At 37.6% G+C, this 19,311-nt stretch overlaps 1 protein-coding gene across 1 annotated transcript in view; it reads left to right on the forward strand.

Moving 5' to 3' along the window:
* LOC114471718 (voltage-dependent T-type calcium channel subunit alpha-1I-like) overlaps positions 1 to 19,311 on the forward strand; it is a 498,082-nt gene that overhangs the window by 291,946 nt on the left and 186,825 nt on the right. Inside the window, exon 6 of the mRNA XM_028460576.1 lies at positions 525 to 684. Within this exon, the coding sequence (XP_028316377.1) occupies positions 525 to 684 (160 nt within the window). The remainder of the gene's footprint in view (positions 1 to 524; positions 685 to 19,311) is intronic.

Raw genomic sequence — 19,311 nt, forward strand, 5'->3', positions numbered from 1 at the left:
AGTTCAAACAGTTCAAAAGGTTTGTAAAAATGTTATGAGACAATTTAAATAAAAGAATAAGTCTATATCTTTAGTAATCTGTTTTTTCTCCAAAACATAAACTTCAAATTGAACGGAGTTTAGTGCATCATTACATCTCAATCTTTCATTTGAGGTTTTTTCTATTTTTTATTTTTTAATAGGGATTTGAATGGAATCGTTGGTTGAGTGTATCCTCCTCACACCCCTATGATTTATGTTTTTATGTTTTAGAGAAATATATGCTCTATTTTGCCCAGTTAATTATGGGCTATACATTAGCTTAATTTATATTACATCTTCATTCAGTTAGCATGAAGTTTACTTATGTATTTATAGCAAATTGACAGTTAGCATTTACTGCAGTTTAGCTTTTCGTTACCGTTTCCATGGTGGTTGCATTTAAAATTCTGATACACCTGTTCAGAGTTGGATGTGCGACACTGATGGTCACGTGTTTTACGTAGTGTCATCACACTAATAATGCGTTGTATGTTTTTCTCCAGGCATGCGTATCCTAGTCAACCTGCTACTGGACACTCTGCCCATGCTCGGCAACGTCCTCCTCCTCTGCTTTTTTGTTTTCTTCATCTTCGGTATCATCGGCGTGCAGCTATGGGCGGGGCTACTGAGGAACCGCTGCTACCCAACGGAGAACTTCACAATGTAAGTTATGTGCCATCATTTTAAAATCAAATGTGCTGTTTGAGTCAGTTGGATATTTAACTGCAATTCAGATTTAGTGTAGCACACGTGTGTGTGTGTGTGTGTGTGTGTGTGTGTGATCTCCTATTTTACCTCTTCCTTTGCTCCTAAAGATTTAGTTCATCATAGACTTATTTGATGGATGTTACCATGAGGCGGGAGGCAGACTCGTTCTATCTCATGTGCTATTATTTGTGCTATTATTCTGCATTAAAGCTGATTGGGAAGTTATTGTTTTTTTTTTTGTTTTTTTAATCTGAAACTTCATTAACAAAAAGAAGATGATAATCTGTCTTTAACCTGTGCTATACTCTGTTAAGTCTTAATTAAAATTATTGAGGCATATACAATACAAAAAGGCATTTGGGGTTGCGAGACACTGAGAGAGGGTCGCCAGATGCCTTCAAGGAACTAGGAATATTTTTCAAACAAATTCAGCCTATTTTAGCTTATTTTTAGCCTTTTTCTGCAACTACACCAAAGCTGCCATTTTCATCACTTTTTTCTTGCCATATTTATATATATATTTACATTTACATTTGATCCAAAAAACTTGCCTATACACAGTTCATTCCAACATTTCAGAGATTTTCAGAGACCCGCCATTTACTACTGACAGATTGGTTAACTTCAAAACAAGAGCCCTATTTATAAAAGCATAGAAAAACTAATGAAAGACAATAAGAGATGCTTTTGTTTTGAAAAGGGGATGTTTGACCTTTATCTTGAAGCCGATGTACTCCGTACTGGGATTATAACCCTAATTCTAACATAATCCAAAAAACAAATAAAACACGTGTCCGTTCACTTTGATTTGAAATGAAAAATAAACAAAAAGTATTATTTTTTTTCCGGTAGTGTGCATGTGCGCATATACAAACTCAGCACACGACACCGGTCCCAGGACCATTTTACATTCCACTCACAATGCATCATGGGATGGTTGAATATGAGTGTGCCTACTTATTAATTAAAAAATTTCCACATTTAGTATACATCCCGTTATTTCTCGCATACTCAATCTTTTCATACTACCTAATCTGAATGCACGACATACTCATTTTGACGTCAAACCTAGTATGAGTAGTACGTTCTTACTATCTGCACACTCACAGTACTTGCTTGTAAAAGACACATTAACGTGTGCAGACTAGGATTCACGCTGCAATTCACATGCAATGCTGCACTCTATGATAAAGTTTTTAAAAAGTGTGAACTTTAAGATGACAAAGCTGAGTGTAATGTTTCTATATATCGGCCTGCTCCCTGTAACCTTTACAGTTTGACAGCTAAATACATTATAATTGTCCTGGTTTTTCTCACAAAGTGATGTTGTGTATCTCAGTAGCTCTGGGCTGCTTTTTCAGCACAAGAAGCAGAAATCCGATTACATTTCTGGGATTTTGTTTGAAATTCAGACAGTATGCGTGGTTTTGTATTTTATTGAAGTTCCTGTTATATCTGTGGGGATGTGTGTCTTCATATATCTGTGTGTTAGGCTGCAGCGTATATGTATGAGTGCTGTAGCACAGGCGCTACCTGTCACTCACTTTCAATTGTTTTTTACCCTAAAACATCCTCTGTAGCTCGTAGGTGGTGAGTTTTCTGACATTTTCTCACCTCTGGAGACTTTGCACATAGTTCTCAGTCACATCAACATACTGTATATGGGAAGCTTGGATGAAAAGTTGGAATATTTGCTGTATGCAGGCAACTCTACCTGTCATGCTTTAAGCTTGTTTTCTTGTTTATGTGTTATCTTGTCTACTTGCTTTGAACACACCTGTCAAAACTGTTAAAGAAAACGTGACTTCACTTTTATTTCTGTAGCATATTACACATAATGGTCCTTATCCATCAACCTTGGTTGAAAATGGGCACACATCTGATTGCACATTGTTTGGTACGACAGGACCAGCGTGGGACTTCTGAATAGGGTTGGGCATCGTTTGGATTTTAACGATTCTGATTCCGATTCTGGTTCAGATTCTGATTCCTGTTCTAAACGATTCTGGATTCCAGTTCTTTGAGTTGTGCAGGTCAACAGGTCACAGAATTCACAAGATAATTTTTTTTTTATTTGAAAAAGCCTTAACACAGGCCATTTTTATGAATTCACTTAATTTGTTTGCTGTAGTGTAACTAGGGTATTCAATTACTGTAACTGTAAAAGTGAAACTTGCTAAAATCACACTACAAACAAGTTGTCAGCAGTCTAAAAAACAAAGAGCTACAGCCCAGGTAGATGTGAAACTAAATAAAACAAACTCAAAACCTGGAGCAGTCATGTGACAAATCAATCAACAGTTCTTGTTAAGAAAGATTATTATTATTAGGGATGTCCTGATCAGGTTTTTTTGCCCCCGAGTCCGAGTTCTTTGATTTTGAGAGTCCCGATCCGATACTTCAATAATACATTAAAAAGATAAATAAGAGCAAAAAAACACATCCAGGATGTCCCTTATTTATTTTATTCACCTTGATTTAACAATCAACCCTAAACAGAGCACTTCTGTGTCGTAGCTTGATCAATCAAGCAATAAATTAAAAAAAAAAAAATTATCACTTTAGACTTTAGTGTAATATTAAATAATATTCAATAAAAATGTCTAATATAAAATGAATTGTGCCTCATCTTAAAATACCCAACAGGCATGTTAACAAATAAGAAAATAAAAGTGCCACAGTGCTGTAAAGTAAGGCCAGTAATGTGCTTTTAGGAACTGCACTCTAAATGTTTCCTCTCCTCATTTAATTTCATAGATTGAAATGTATGTTTTTCTTGATGAAAAGTATGACAACTTAATTTTGTTGGCATTGCAGGTGCAGAGCATGTAAATTATTAGCTGCTTACTAAGTAAAGTGTGCAGATAGGGGTTGATTTAGAACACACCTGCACGTCCTGCTATAGGTGCTTGATATAGAAAATACTGCAGTAGATTGACTTAGGATGGTCTATTCCAGGGGTGTCAAACTCATTTTAGTTCAGGGGCCAAATACGGAGCAGATTGATCTCTTGTGGGCCACAGATTTTATGCAGGAAAACGAGTAATTTCAACATTATTGTGCCCTAGTTTGCGCTTCTACACATACATAAAATACAAAATATGTAAGAAACAACAATATTCTATCAATAAGTGATAAATATCAGTCCCAAAAGTATCTTCACTTTAAATTTCCTAGATCTTGTGACCAATTACTATTTAATTAAGGGAAATATTATGGAATAATAGGAGGAAAAACGAAAGCACCAGGAGTGTTGAGTTTCATTTACACAATGATTCATGTTTTCTCTATAATTTTTGGATGCTCCAAAGGGCCGGATTTGGCCCGCGGGCCATGAGTTTGACACATGTGGTCTATTCTCACACAGAAACATACACGCAAATCACAGAAACACTGGCGCGAGCGTGTGCATACAAATACACATGCACGAACATGTGCGGAGCACTCAAACACGCCCTCAAACATCTGTGCGCAGTGCGCGCACACACTAGCATCAGGCTAGTTAGCAGAGAAGCTAACGATCTGTTTGGTCTCTTCCAAACAGAACAGATCTCGTCGGGATTTACCTGCTGTTGAACTCCTTTATTCACAAACGTCGGAGAACTTGGGTCTAACTCTCCACCTCTGCTCTGCATCCAACTTGTTCTGCTGACCAAACAACAGACAGGGCTCCTCCTCTTTTTGACCAGTTCTTCTGTGTCATCACGTTCTACTAGTTCTGCAACATCAGAGCTTTCTTATCCATTTACACCGTAACCATGGTAACAAGAGCGCTTCACAGTGCAACCTTTGAAAAGGCTCCCGTCTGACGCAGCGCAGCGTGGCGAATGTTGTGTAATCAATATTGGTACGGCGGTATATTAAAAATCTATATCATAATGAAAATATATACCGGTATTTGGTATCAACCGGTATTCTGTCTTCCCCTGTAATGATAATAAATATACATATATATCTGAGTCCTGATCCAGAGATAACGTTCGATTGATTCTGAAACCACGTGATCGGGCCAGATTCCGATCATGTGATCGGATCGTGACGTCCTTAATTATTATTCTGGATGCAGTGGAAACAGAAGCTATAAAAAATGGTTACATTTTTAACCTGTTTACATTGTAGGGAAGATATTATATACATAAATGTAATTGGAATCTAAAGCCACAAAAATTGCATAACTTTAAAAAGAAAATAGACTAATTTAAGACCTCTTTACATGGAGTATAAGACAAAAGAGAAGTGGAAACTTTGGACATTTTTTAATCCTTAAATCTGTTGCTAAAAGTCAAAGTACCCCAAGTATTTTTTTCTTTGTGTACATAATGCAATTTTATATGACTGTAAATAATGTATATGATGTATATAAACAGGTAAATGTGTGACTTGTGGAGATGACGCATTGGTGGAGCCTTAAAAGACATGGATATAATGAAAAGAGTGGTTGGACGGAAGCGTAAACATGCAGACTTTCACACGAACACACACGAACTTATTAAACAACCGGCTTCACCAGAATAAATGCATCCCTGTACTGCATGATAGGCTGTAATATCACAAATTTATCATTTTACCAGTAGTTAGAGCTGCTATCTTTACCAGGGAGCAAATATTTCTTCCTGGTTAATGTTTTTCAGAGTTTTACTGGGCTTTTTACCGGTGATTAGCTCCTATCTCCCTTCTTCTTCGCGGTCCAAAATAAAACGGTAGCCAGACACTCACACACAGACAGCAGTCGCTACAGTCGCGTTCTGAACGCACCTTATACAAATCCCGCGTAAAACAAACAGAGCAAGCCGCGGAAACAAACTAGTGCGGGCATTTACGCAGGCTGAGGTTTGAATTCAATTCTCCATAACTAACTTAAAGGTATTGTGGAGGATGTTTTTTTGGCTTCAATTTCCGGTTGGATCATCAAGACTAGTGGTTCTTCTAATTGTCAATCATTCTGGTGATATGTTTACGTAAGGCCGTCGTACGTGCTCGTCCTTAGCTAGTTTTTGCTTTCTGCGCATGCTCACTTTTAACTCATTGAGTGCCATTCTTTAGACGTTATTTGGTTTAGTAACGTGGAGTGCCATTCACGTCTAAAGATGTGATTTGTGTTTTTTGGCTGGGGTTGCTAGGAGACAGTGTGACGAAGGTCTCCCACGAATATCGAGCTTGTACCATAATGCAGTGACCAACTGGTGACTTGTAGGTGGCAGCAGCGCACCTTTGGATGAGAGATCACCCACGATGGGCAGAACTCAGAGGAAGAAGAAAGGAGTTTACGAGAAAATTACACTACGAGAGTTGATGCTGAAGTTCACACCAGCTCACAGAACACACTCGACCAGAGCATGTGTGGAACTAAGCAGACTATTGTGAGTGTCGCGATTGTGAGAGAAAACGATCAGGAAGATGGGATGAGGAGGAAGTTGTGCGTGGGGAGATTGACGGGGGGAGAGACTTGGAGGAACATCAAAATACAGTAAGAAATCCATTCAACTCTGACCTAGATAGTAAAATAATAATGTTGCCATCAAAAGCTCGGTCTCAGTGTTGTTTTTATAGTTTTATAGAAGGAAACCAATGTTGAGCTGTCACTAAAGCAAAAAAAAAGTCACTAATAGATTTTTTCAGAAAAAACTTTTTGTCACAAACTGGCGATTTGTGTGAAACTTGCCTCTATTCTATGGAAGCCCAAAAGAGTCATAATTAAATAAATAAAAACAACATTTTGAAATAAATACAATTTTGATAAATAACAGACAAATATATAATATGGCCATTAAATTGTTAAATAAGGTAATATTATTATGAAATACGTTTTATTATTCTTAAATATCTATTTCCACAATGGCCTTTTTTTGTTTCATAATGTCATTTTTCAGCAGAATGACCGGTCTGTCAATCAAAGCCAGTGGGTTGGACCTCGGCTTGGTCCTTTAACATTGATTAGTTTTCCTGGACATTGTTCATGGCCGTTCTTTGACTGACACAGTGGTAGAAATGGGGGGAATATAAATAAAAGTATTATTAATAATAAAAAAATAAAGTAAGAAAAGTGCCGTGAGATGTGTTTAGCTTGAATGTATTCATTTTGAGTGAGGGAGTGGCCGATGCGCGCGTGGCCGATGCGCGCGTATGCGTGTCAGTGGAGCAGATGTGTGTGTGTGTTAAGTCCTGGGTTCAGTTCAACACGGTGACCGTGACAGGTAGTGAGGTTTATGTTTATAGTGCAGGTAATTAATAAAGTACAGTTCTCCAACACCAACACAGCCTGTTGTTTCTGCACGATTCCACTTTTATCTGAGGATTTAACACCAGAGGAGGAGCTACATTCAGCTCTGGAGAGTAAAGACCTCCCCTGTGTCCCACAACCATGGTTAGGAGATGAAAACAGTACAAGTTTTAACAAAGAATTACAACATTACTCAGTCCATGAATGGATATTTATCTGCTTTTGGTTTGCAGTTTTTTGGCATCAAAGATTGCCATTGCAACCACGGAAGAATGTACGTTGTAACAAAAAAACTACAGATCGTTCACTTAAACCAAACGACATTATGAAATAAAAAAAACCTTGTAAAAAACGACATTATGAAATAAAAAAGCCATTGTGGAAGTAGATATTTAAGAATAATAAAACGTATTTCATAATAATATTACCTTATTTAACAATTTAATGGCCATATTATATATTTGTCTGTTATTTATCAAAATGGTATTTATTTTAAAAAGTTGTTTTTATTTATTTAATTATGACTCTTTTGGGCTTCCATACTATTCAACTGCTAATTACGGAAGAAGGAAACAAGCTAAAAATATTTTTTCTGATGAAAGTAGAGAGTCTCATCTTTCAGAATCTGAATTCAGATTGTCATAGTACAAAATATTCTGTGGGTCTTGAAAAATCAGTGAAAATTCGTTAAAACACCTGGCACTGAGGGTTGGGCTGCTCTGAAAATGGCTGGCAGTGAATGAGTTAACTTACCGGTGACAAGTCTGACATAGTGGGGAAAAGTGCAAATCTTCTTTTGGAAAGTAAGCTTCTATGAGCGATGCCGACACCAAACCGAGCTGTGCACGAGGAAAACTGGGCTCGTGCACGCTTTATTGCAGACGTATAATAGGCGTTCCCTCTTGGGAGAAGGTAGCTGGTTGCACATGTGCATTTTTTCAAAAAGTGGAGAGGGCGTTTCTTTTCTAAACCTCAGGAAAATCCTCCTCTACATCTTTAACCAATGCCTAATGATGGTTTGAATGAAATGTTACTCATCCACAGCATAAACACGTTAATCCCAGCTTTTTGATCAGAACACTTTACATTTTGGTCAAGAAAAGGTATATGAATCAGGCTTGCGAGCCCGAGCCTGTGCACTCTCTCTCTCTCTCTCTCTCTCTCCCCCCGTGCGTGCAGTAAACTGATCAAACCTCATATCAGAACCTGAAGAGAGACAGAAATCTGTCGTTCATTGGCCTCAGTTGTCCGCACGCTGGAAGTAATAAATAACACATTAAAATAAATGAACGAATCCCTCAAAAAGCTGTGCTGGGAATGAGACATCGTTCTATTCACCAATGTTGTGTCAAACAGGTTAAAATAACGTCACATACAACAGCGTTCACACACTAGTCTAACACAGAGTCAAAGCAGCGCTGTGATCCGTGTGCATGTGTGCGTACTGGGTGAACATACTGTATGCGTCCAGCCCGATAGCAGCTGGGTTTATCAGTGTGTTTATCAAGTATTCCAATGAAGGAAAGCCAAAAAAGTGGTATCAGTAATAACGTGGGCTACAGACGGTTGATAATTGAGGGCCATTGAATTTAGATTACTCCTCTGCTAACTATTGTGTTTTTTTTATTTAATGTTATGGTTTTTCTTTTATCCAGACAACCTTTTTTCAGGAAATGTACTTTGATCACCTGGCATTTTTTGACTGTCAACTGCCAGTCTTCCTCAGAGGCGTCTGCTGATTGCTTTGATATGTCCTTAAGAGTTATTTCTGGGCGTGGACAACTTGACAGTTCTGTGTGTTCACTCTCCCACACCTGGGACTGTCTTCTCTAGAGACCAATGGGGGCGTGGCCAACCTGATCACGCACAGAAAGAAAGAAAGTGTAACCGGTGATGCTGTGACACCGGGATTCTTTCTCATCTCTTTTAATCTGGCATTAGGGAAAGCACAGACAAAACTCCAACACAGACTAAATAAAAGTATATTACATTACGTCTGTTAGCTATATACTGTATATTATATATAATAATAACAACCAAAGAAGAAGAAAACACAGGAAGCAGGGGCTGCGGACTACAAAATAAGACTCAACAGACAAATGCCAGGTAATTTTGTGTAATTATAATATAAAAACAAACCGTGAAATATGCTGGTGCATATTTGACCCTGTTACATAAGGACACATCACATCGATCAGCAGACACCTCTGAGGAAGATTGACAGTTTACAGTCAAGTTAATTAGTTAGTTTTAGTGATAAACATCTAATAACTATTTGTCATTTTTTATCTATTTACAGATAGTTAAAAAGGGAAAAAACAAACAAAACGGAAAAAGGATTTCTAGAAAACATATTTTGGAATACTAGCTGTACTGGTTTCCCTTTGGTCAAAGCAGAGGGTTATTAAAAAGCTATGAGGATCATGAAGACCTTTATGAGTTACCTTATCAGTCGGCAGGGTCTGACAATTTCAAAAAGAATTTCAAATTAGTAAATGTTTTTACAGCCATATGTCGAACTTCTTATTTTTAAGAAAAACAAGTTTTACCAACCTAATAACTTTACAAGCTTCAAATATATTAATAGATTGTCCTTAAAGCAGAGCTAAGTAACTTGCGCTTAATGCTCCCCCTAAAGGTCCCTTTTGGTTATGTCACTGTCGTAAACACTCCGCACCCCCGAGGCAACAGCTCCCCTTCCTGCTTCAGTGACACGGGCAGCGGGAGGCTTCCTAAATGTACCGGGGCAAAATTAAAGTGGTTAGTTTTGAATAAGCGTATACATTTTGAGTGAACTCATCCTTTAGTAACTCAGAAAGTTGATAATTTATATCGTAAACCTGTTTATGATAAGTGATCAGCCCTGTCACTCTGCTGCACACACACACAGATACACACACACACACACATTCCCTGGTAATGACATCACTGGAGTGATGGAGCGACCAAAAAGCACCACTGTGTTCAAGCGATTCATCACTGGCGATTGAAGTGACAGCAGTCGCTACAGTCACGTTCGGTGTGAACGCAAAGCTGTCGTAAAGCAGTACGTCTTTAATATAGAACATACATTGTACTTTACTGTATATACTGTATATATGTAAAGCTACATACACAAAATGTGTTCTCTGCATTTAACCCCTCCTTTAGTAGCAGTGGAAAGGAACGGTGTAGCGCCCAGGGAGCAGTTTAGATCAGTTCCATTTTCAGTAGCCGTTATAACGACTCGTATTTCCTTTGACATGATCTGACGTGTTTGTGACCCAATGCGACGCAGCGGTTGGACAAAACAAGCGGGTGAGGATGACAAGAAAGTGATGTAGCAGATCTGGTGTGTGTTTGAAACAGCTGAAATAGATGACAGACTCTGCTGCTGCTGTGATAAACACACACCGTCGAGCCGTTTGTCTGACTCACAATCACAATAGCCGCTTTAATAGCCATGCGTTTAACTGTAATGTGCACATTTTTTGGTTAAAAACAATACAAGTGTGTAGATAGCAAAAGAAAATAACTCAGCTCTGTCGTGGAGTCTGCGTTTACAGACACGCCTACTCATGCATATTCATGAAGACCCCAAAACAACGTGTTTTTAGAAGTGTCATGAAAGTGACTTTTCAGAGAGCGAAAACAGGCAAGTTTAGGATAAGAAACCTCGAATCCTGTGTTGTTGGGGTTCTAAGAACAAATGGAGATAAATAGCATAATACTGGAACTTTAAAAGATACCTTATCACTCAGCAGGGTCTGACAATTTCAACAAGAATTTCAAATTAGTAAACGTTTATCCAGCCATATGTCAAATTTCTTATTTTTAAGAATTGGAGAAAAAAAAGTTTTACTGACCTAATAACTTTACAAGCTTCAAGAAGAAACAAAACTTTGAACGTTGGCAGTAAGTTTATTCTAGTCACAAGCAAAGTCTGATAGAGACAGATTGTCTCAGCAAACCCCCTCATTAATCTGTGCTCTGTCAACAGCTTTGATATTCCTAAAGCGTTAAATAACGAACAAGAATGTTTCTATTAGGAGAATTAGATTGGACAGTTTAATCAAGAAAATGCTTATTTCCACATTGTTTGTGATATGCAATATAAATCTTCATAAATTAATTCAATAAAGTCTGTAAGGGCAAAATTGTTTAATTATGTTTACAAATTCATTTACTCATATATTTACTCATAGACCTTATTCTTTTTAAGGCTTTAAGTTGTGACTTTTAATTTCTGCTGTCTCATGTCTCCTGCTCTCTTGTCGAGGTCAGCCACATGCTTCCCAAAACACATCTTATCCCTCAAGGCAAGACACAAAGGCACCCTTTTGGTGAGAGACACACACACACTCACATAGTCACACATACACATCCATTTACACACATTCACATCATACACACACACACACCTACGCACATCTGACTATCACCCCCGATACCGGGAGCGCCATCTCCGAACGAAGAGAACAAACTGACTTGACCTCCTCCCTGTTGCTTCTTTCTTATCTGTCGGGGGGTAGGACGGTTAAACGGTGTAGAAATGTGTGTGTGAAAAACTTTTTAGGCAGTCTTGCTTTTTCCTCTGCCCGGAGCCTTTTGACCATCCTTGTTGTGGGCTGCCTTTCATTCTTACAGGATGGAAGCTTCTTTGTACTCTTTCATTTAGTGTTATAATAAATCTTTTTTATTTAAAATCATCACGCTTCGACTGGACTCCATCATTCAACCAGAGCAATAAATCATGTCTCCAAATGAGGTCAACCGCAAATTTGCCTTGACAAGTCTGACCAGAAAGACAATTCTGGGTTAAATTTACTGATGCAAAGATTCACACAGGCACATTCATAAACAAACAGCTGCACAACATGTGCCACCTTTTGATTTTTCACTTATAAAGGGACAGCATGTGTGAGTGAGTTCTATAGTGTGGCTTGTTTAGGGGGTTAGGGTTGGGTTTAGGGGTTTGGATGCATTCAGAAATCCATCTAACTGTGATTTTCATGCTGTTCTGAGAAGTAATGAAAGAAGTGACTCCTAAAACAAGTATTTTGAATTATTATTTTAAATGGAAAACTGGATATATCTTGAATGTTGATTTATCACACAGCCCTAATATCAACCATAGTAAAGCTCTACTCATGCTCAAATTTGGAGTACTTGTACTAAATGTTGGTGTCCATAGTAGTACTAGTAAGCCTCATTTATTAGGAAGGGAGGCAGGGAAAAGCAAATTCAGGCTTGCCATTGGCTTTTGAAAATATTACAACCAATCAGGGTGCTGGATTTGTTTATATTCCATCCTACATCAGACCAAAGTTGAGTACATGTACTCCAAAGTTGAGTGCTACTATAGCTTAGGTATGGTTGATATCACTGATATCAAATTCAGGCTTATGATACCCATCATACTCAAAGCATTGGAAACTAGGAATGTGCGATATTTTATCGTTTATGATTTATCGTCAAAAACATTCTCACCGGTAAGAAATTGTATCCCCACGATATAAGCGATAAATTCCCATATTGGAAATTAGCGAGGGCCATGGGCCATTTGTCCCTCAATTTAGCTAAGAATGCCCCAAAAAACTGTGTTCCACAGGCCAAAACTTCCCGTGTTTGTTGTCAACTTATTATTCTCTGGAGCAGAACGCTGTTTACGCTCTGACGTGCACCGCCACCGCCCCTTCACACACCGCCATCTGTGTGTGTGAGGTGTTCGTCTCAGCTACCTGAAGCTGACGTGCTGCGATACATCATGTACCGCTACTTGGTTAAAACCAGAGAACCATCAAACTAAGGGAACCTATTCAAGTTCCTCCATCAGATCCACCCAAAGACGGGGACAGAGATGAACCTGTAGCAACGATTATGAACTGGAAACTCAACTAAAGCTAACTATGCTAAGCTAACACACCGACACACAGACTGAGCTAAGAGCTAATGCTAACCACTCCATATAAGGAACAAACCAAATAAAAAGAAGATGTCTTACTGTCATAAAGCCACAGAGAGCCATCGATTTGTTTATGGTCAGATTTAACACTTGTATGTAAGGATAAAACCTAAACATGTCACACGCTGTGTGAAATAAATCTTAGCATAATATTAAAGTCACTATTCATTCGTCCCAACTTGTGAAACTCAATATTTTTTAATTATATTTTACGTGTTCACAGACAAAGCTGGTCCCATTAGACTAATGTAACTATTGAGATTATTACACATAAATATACTGAATGATTAAATCATCAGTTTGATCTGGTTTAATTATAGGAAATCAGTTATTTATCAATCATAACTTTATGTAACTCATTATCAGATAAATAAACAAGATTCAGCAACAGTAAAAACACTGATGGAGTTATTTTTGCTTTTCATGTGCTTTTTTTTTTTTTTAGAAAATAATTTTTTTTCAAACGAGGAAATAAATAATTACATACAATAACACTAATAGAGTGACCCACATGCATAAATATATTCCATAAAACATCAGCTCATTAAGTCTTTGAGTCAGCAGATATTGTAGCATTTTTAAATGTGTCTAATGTTGATGTATTCACATTTATTTGTGTTTGTAAAGAACCTGTTTACACTAAGTTGTGATTTTTATATATGTTTTTAATAGTTTTTATTTATCGTGATTTTTATCGTTATCGTGATAAATAGAAATTATCAGGATTATTTTTTTTGTCAATATCGCCCATCCCTATTGGGAACCCGTATTTGAATATTTCAACTCAACAAAAAAAACCAATATTAAGTCACTTAGTGCCACTGACGAGATAATTCGTCATTTCAAACCCAAACGCTCAGTGCCATTGACGAGAAAACTTGTCGATTGTGTTTTATCACTGAGATTACTAGAATACACCCTGGCGGAGGTCCCTCATCAGTATCTAAACTGTAATGTGATGTAGTGACCAACTCTGCCCTGAAAGTGGCAGCAGCGCACCTTTAGATTTGAGATTAGCCACTGATGCTACCATTAGCTAAGGAGGAACAAGCAGGGACAAGGGAGATTATGGCGCTATGAAGTGATATTGTAAAGTATCCAGCAGCTCACAGCAGTGCACACTCGACCAGAGCATGTGTGGAACTAAGTGGACTATTGAGAGTGTCGCAATGGTGAGATAAAACCATCAACTAACCGGGCCAAACGGGTCATCTCTGCGTGTCAGGAGGAAGAGGAAGATACGTCTGTGTGATTGACGGAGGGGAGGAGATACAAAATATAGCAAGCAAAACATTCAACTGTGAGCCAGACTGAAAAATAATAATAATTTTGCATTCAAAAGCCTTGTCTCAGTGTTGTTGTTTTTTTTAGAAGGAAAGCAATGTTCAGATGTTATAGTTTTCAATAGAGCAAAACAAAATAAATAAATAAATAAAAATGCCTCAAAGCCACTGACAGATTTTTTTTTCTCAGCTTTTTGCTCTGAAACTGGTGATTTGTGTAAAACTGGCTCTATTCAACATCTGATTATGGAAGAACTAAACAAGCTACAAACATTTTTTAAATGATGAAAGTAGAGATTTTAGTCTTTCAGAATCCAAACACAATATTCTGTGGGTCTTTAAAAATCTGTCAAGATGATCTAAAACGGCTGGCACTGAGGGGGATAGAAATTCTGAAAATGGCTGGCACTGAATTAGTTAATACAAAATATATATTGTCCCACAGAATAGTACAACCTATGCTTATAATATTAAAGTATAAATGTGCCCCCTGTTTGTACTCGATATACATTATATATAATGTTGTCTTGTTCTTTAACATACTGCAAGGCCCCTTGCCACAGCACAAAAGCTGATCTGTTGAAGAGCCTGACTATAGGTTGAATTTGATAGTTTGGCCTCTAAATTCCTCACATCTTCAGTGTGATTGTGCTGCTCTGACATGATGTGGAAAAATGTATCTGTAGCCTGGAGGCATGTGTGGACTTGAAGGATTCTCTCTGATGTTTTGGACACCTTCAGGGTGTGAAATGTTTGTCATGATGGGGAGAAGCAGCTTTTACAGTGATGGGTTGTGCTTGATAAGTAAATCAATTGTGAGTCTTTGGCTGTGTTTAAAAAAAAAAAAAAACTACGACAATAATAAAAGATTTACTGAAACCATGAGGACATTGCCAACATCCTGTGTTCAGTCACACATGAACGTTATCAGGAAAGACTTGGGCTGTTTGAAAATGAATAGTGTATCACTCATTTTTATTTCTTTATCAACATTATTCCTAAATTTAACTCCAAGAACAGACAGACACCTTTGTTTTACTTCTATTCATGCTGTTGGTAAAATAAACAAATTGATCTCTTAGGCTTTCATTATATCCATATCTTCTAAGGCTCTTATTAAATAAATAGTCTCGGCTCTATGCTTGTTTCTTGCGGCCATCCTGGTTTATGTGCTCGCCAGTGAGACATCACTACAGGACGAGCATGTGCAGAATGACCGGAATAAATTTAAAACAGAATAAACATACAGTATACACGATGGAGGAATTAATCAATTTGGAATTAAAATCATAATAAACCAGCCTCCTACTTTGGATTTAAAGGGGCCGTATTATGAAAAATTCACTTTCTAATGGTTTTGCTGCAGTGATTTACATTCCTTTAGCCTGATTCAGAGGGCCAAAGTTGAAAAAGTTCTGTTTCCTCCCTCCCTTGTTATTCCACATTTTGTAAAAAGTCAGCTCCAAAGGGGCGAGTTGGATTTTAATGCAGAAACTCCTCCTACTGACCATCCTGGCTCCTCCTACCATATAAGAATGTGAGCTCCTCCCTCTCAAACTACCTCAGAGGTAAAACAAACCTGGCGAAGGCAGGTTGATATTACAGTTAATATCACAGTTAATATTTTTATGTTCAGTATATAGATAATCCAGTATATAGATAAACCGAAGAGTGCTCACAATCAGTTCCATTTTTAGTAGCCGTTATATCGCCTTGTATCGCTTTTATGGGATGAACTGACTGACTGTGACCCAATGCGATGCAACGGTCAGACTAAACAATGGACTATCGTCTTAAATGGACTATTCCTGTGGTCAGATGAGGTAAGGAGGAGAAGAAAGACTGTTAATGATTTACTACTGCTGCTGCTGTAATAAACACACATGCTGAGGCAGCGCTGAAGTAGCGTGTGTGTTTGCGCCTACTCATGCATATGCATGAAGGGCCAAAAAACCGCCTGTTTATAGAAGCATCATGAAAGTGGCTTTTCAGAGGCTAAAAATCCAGAAAACAGGAAAGTTTGGGCAAAAAAACTCTTAAACATTATGTTGTTGGGGTTCTTAGAACAAATGGAGATGGGTGAACCTTTAAGTTGAATTCAGAATTCATTTCAATTCAACTTTATTTTTATAGCGCAAATTACAACAATAGTCATCTAAAAGTGCTATCAAAATATAAAAATCTTAAGAAAAAAGAAAAGATCCAAGAACTGGTCGGGGTTAGTGGACAGAAAGAAAACAGAACAGGATAGAGAGATAGAACATCAGAGTGTCCCATATAATTGAGCAGCAGAATGGCCATTTTCATTTGGAATTAGTTGTTTACGAGGGGATTTTTAATTTTTTTTTAAAGAGGATTACATTTTTACTCTGATTTAAAGGGGAATTAAAGCTCTCATGTAAACATAGCCAAAGACTGAGCATTGAACGCTGGTGAAGCCAAGCACGTGATTAACATTTGCTCAGAGAACTTGCTCGAGTAATGGCATGAACACCACGAGAGCCAGAGACAGAGGGATGATCTGAAGACTGGCTGTGGGCAGAAACATCATGAAGATAAGACAGAAGTATCGCCAAATTGTAATCTTAATAATACTATCCAACTCAGGTAAAAGAGGTTTGTGCCACAGCTTTGATGCTGACAGTGTGAGGTAATGCAGCTAAATGGGGGAGAAGGTGAAAAGCATGGTCAGGGGTCCAGTGTCTGTTCAGCTGTGAAATGACTGCCATGTGTCAGACACCGTCCACTGGAGAACGTAATCACCTCAGCACACAGAGGTGTCTGATCTGATCATGAGCACGGCTGTGATATAGTCCGTCACTGCACTGAAGGTTGGACAGATTGAATGATATATGTGCACAGACAGGATGGATGGTGGCTAATAAAAGGTTTGCTTACTGTTCCCAGACCTATGGTTAATTCGAGATGAAGATGCAAACGGAAGGTTTGATGCGGTTAAGACGACAGGGGAATAATGGGATGGAAAAAAAAGACATTACCGCAAAACCAGCAGACACCTGCGACTCTGAGTGCATGTATAGGAAATGGATGGATGGCTATGGAGGACGTTTAGAACAGCTTAAGTAGTGGTTTCTAAATATGACTCATCCATAAATGTATGTTTTTTATGGGCTTCCTGCTCTCTTACAACTTTGAAATAGTTTGTCTTCACTTCAGCAGCAGTGTTCCTCAGAAAACACTCAATACTGGAATTGCAACAACCAAGTCTAGTGATGTACTTGGTCAAAAAAACATAGGCCCAGTCAAAACTTAACAAATCCTAGAAAGACTTCTATATAAATAACTCTTATTTTGTTCATCATTTTAAATTCTATCCATTTATTGTCTGAGCTGCTTGTTCCTGTTTGTCAGAGTCGCGGGGTCATTTTAAATTAATAAACAAAAAAGATGGTAACTGTTGTGGTGATTTTGAATGGAATGAGACGGAGTCCAGTTGTAGGGTTGCTGGTCAGATGTAGACACAGGCTTTATTTTTTTAAGGGTTTTGGGAGCAGACCGGTCTGGGATTCAGATGTTTTCATGTGTGTGTCCCAATAAATCTGTAGTTGTTCTGTGCTCTCTGGGTTTGTATGTTGCTGATAGTGGTAGTCATAACAATGACGGAGCCTTTGAGAAGAGACCTTGGTAAATGTTTTCATTAAGATAATATCACTTTTAACGGATAGTTATTATAAAGCGAAATCCAACTAATTTTCTAATTCAGGGAAAATAAATTGCACCAACAAACAATAATGTTTTTGTGGAGGTAAGGACTCCAATTTTATCTTCCTTTGGCCATTTTCATGAATAGAAGACAAATGGCTACATGTCGATGAGTGTTGCTGTGACGATTACCCATCATTCAAAGATTAAGATCCCTTCTTGTGAATCAACTTTACAGGAAACAAAATTGGCAACAAAAACAAAAAAACAGTAAAACATCCCTTTTGGAACACTTCTGTTAAAATTAGTAAACCCACTGTAGTTCTATGAAATCACCAATGTGGCATTAATCTTCATACAAACAACTGTTCTTTTTTCAAGCTTGACCCAGGCTGCTCTTCAAGGAGTTAAATCAAATAAGTATTACTTTCTAATGAATAGAACTGTAGATAATGCAAAGAAAGCTAACGAACCATCATTTCTTCTCTATAAATAAATAGGAAATATTGTCCTTCTGATGACTCATTTACGAATCACGTTGCACTTTTCTGTTTAGTTTCTGTTTCATCATCTTTCCCTGTTTAGATTTACTTTAATGTCTATTTAATTTTCCGAAATCTTACTAAACATGCTAAATTTATACAATCTTAAACAATGGATACAAACTTTTAAAAAAAAATGGGATGCTTACATGTAGCTGTTTAAAGTGAAAAATCCCATAGAAATGTGTGACATGGTCCCAAAACATTATTTATGAAACCTTGAATTACTGACAACCAGCTAATCACAAATTCTCTGTGTGGTTGAAGGTGCAATACTTTTGTTGTGACGTCACGTGTCACCAGATAAAATGATCTTTGTACCAGAGCCTTTTCACATCTGAATGCAGTCACAATAATCTGAACCGCTTGTTCTTCAGAAACACAATAGAAAAGCACTTCAGATGAAGCTCTGCATTCTTTTTCAGTCACAGTATAAGATGATCACTGGTGTAAGAACCAAATCCATTCAGCGATATATTGTGATTGATAATCATATCGATCCTAAAACTGTCAACATTCATTTTTTTCAAACATGTTTTTTAACAAAAAAAACCTTTTAATTGTGTTAACATATGCATAGCATGTAAACGCCCGGTCACTAGGTATCAGTGAATCACATCAAACCTTGTTAAATTACCTCACTCCTAAATGTAATTTACATACCACTTGTTTTTTTATATTAACACTTGAATTACAGTTAGTTACCATTTACTTGTTTTTGCATGTTTAAAAAAAATATTTTTCATACCATTTTGTACTTGTAAAAGTGAAATTTGTAATTATTGATGTCGTGATATATTGCAATTTGTATTGTATTTTGTGTAGCATTGGGATTTATAGTGATACAGTATATCGTATCCTGACATCATCCGTGGAGTTTGTGGGGATGGGTGGCATTGCCATTCCACGTGGTCAAAAGTTTTCATTACA

Source organism: Gouania willdenowi, chromosome 1, assembly GCF_900634775.1.
Source record: "Gouania willdenowi chromosome 1, fGouWil2.1, whole genome shotgun sequence".
Lineage (NCBI taxonomy): Eukaryota > Metazoa > Chordata > Actinopteri > Blenniiformes > Gobiesocidae > Gouania > Gouania willdenowi.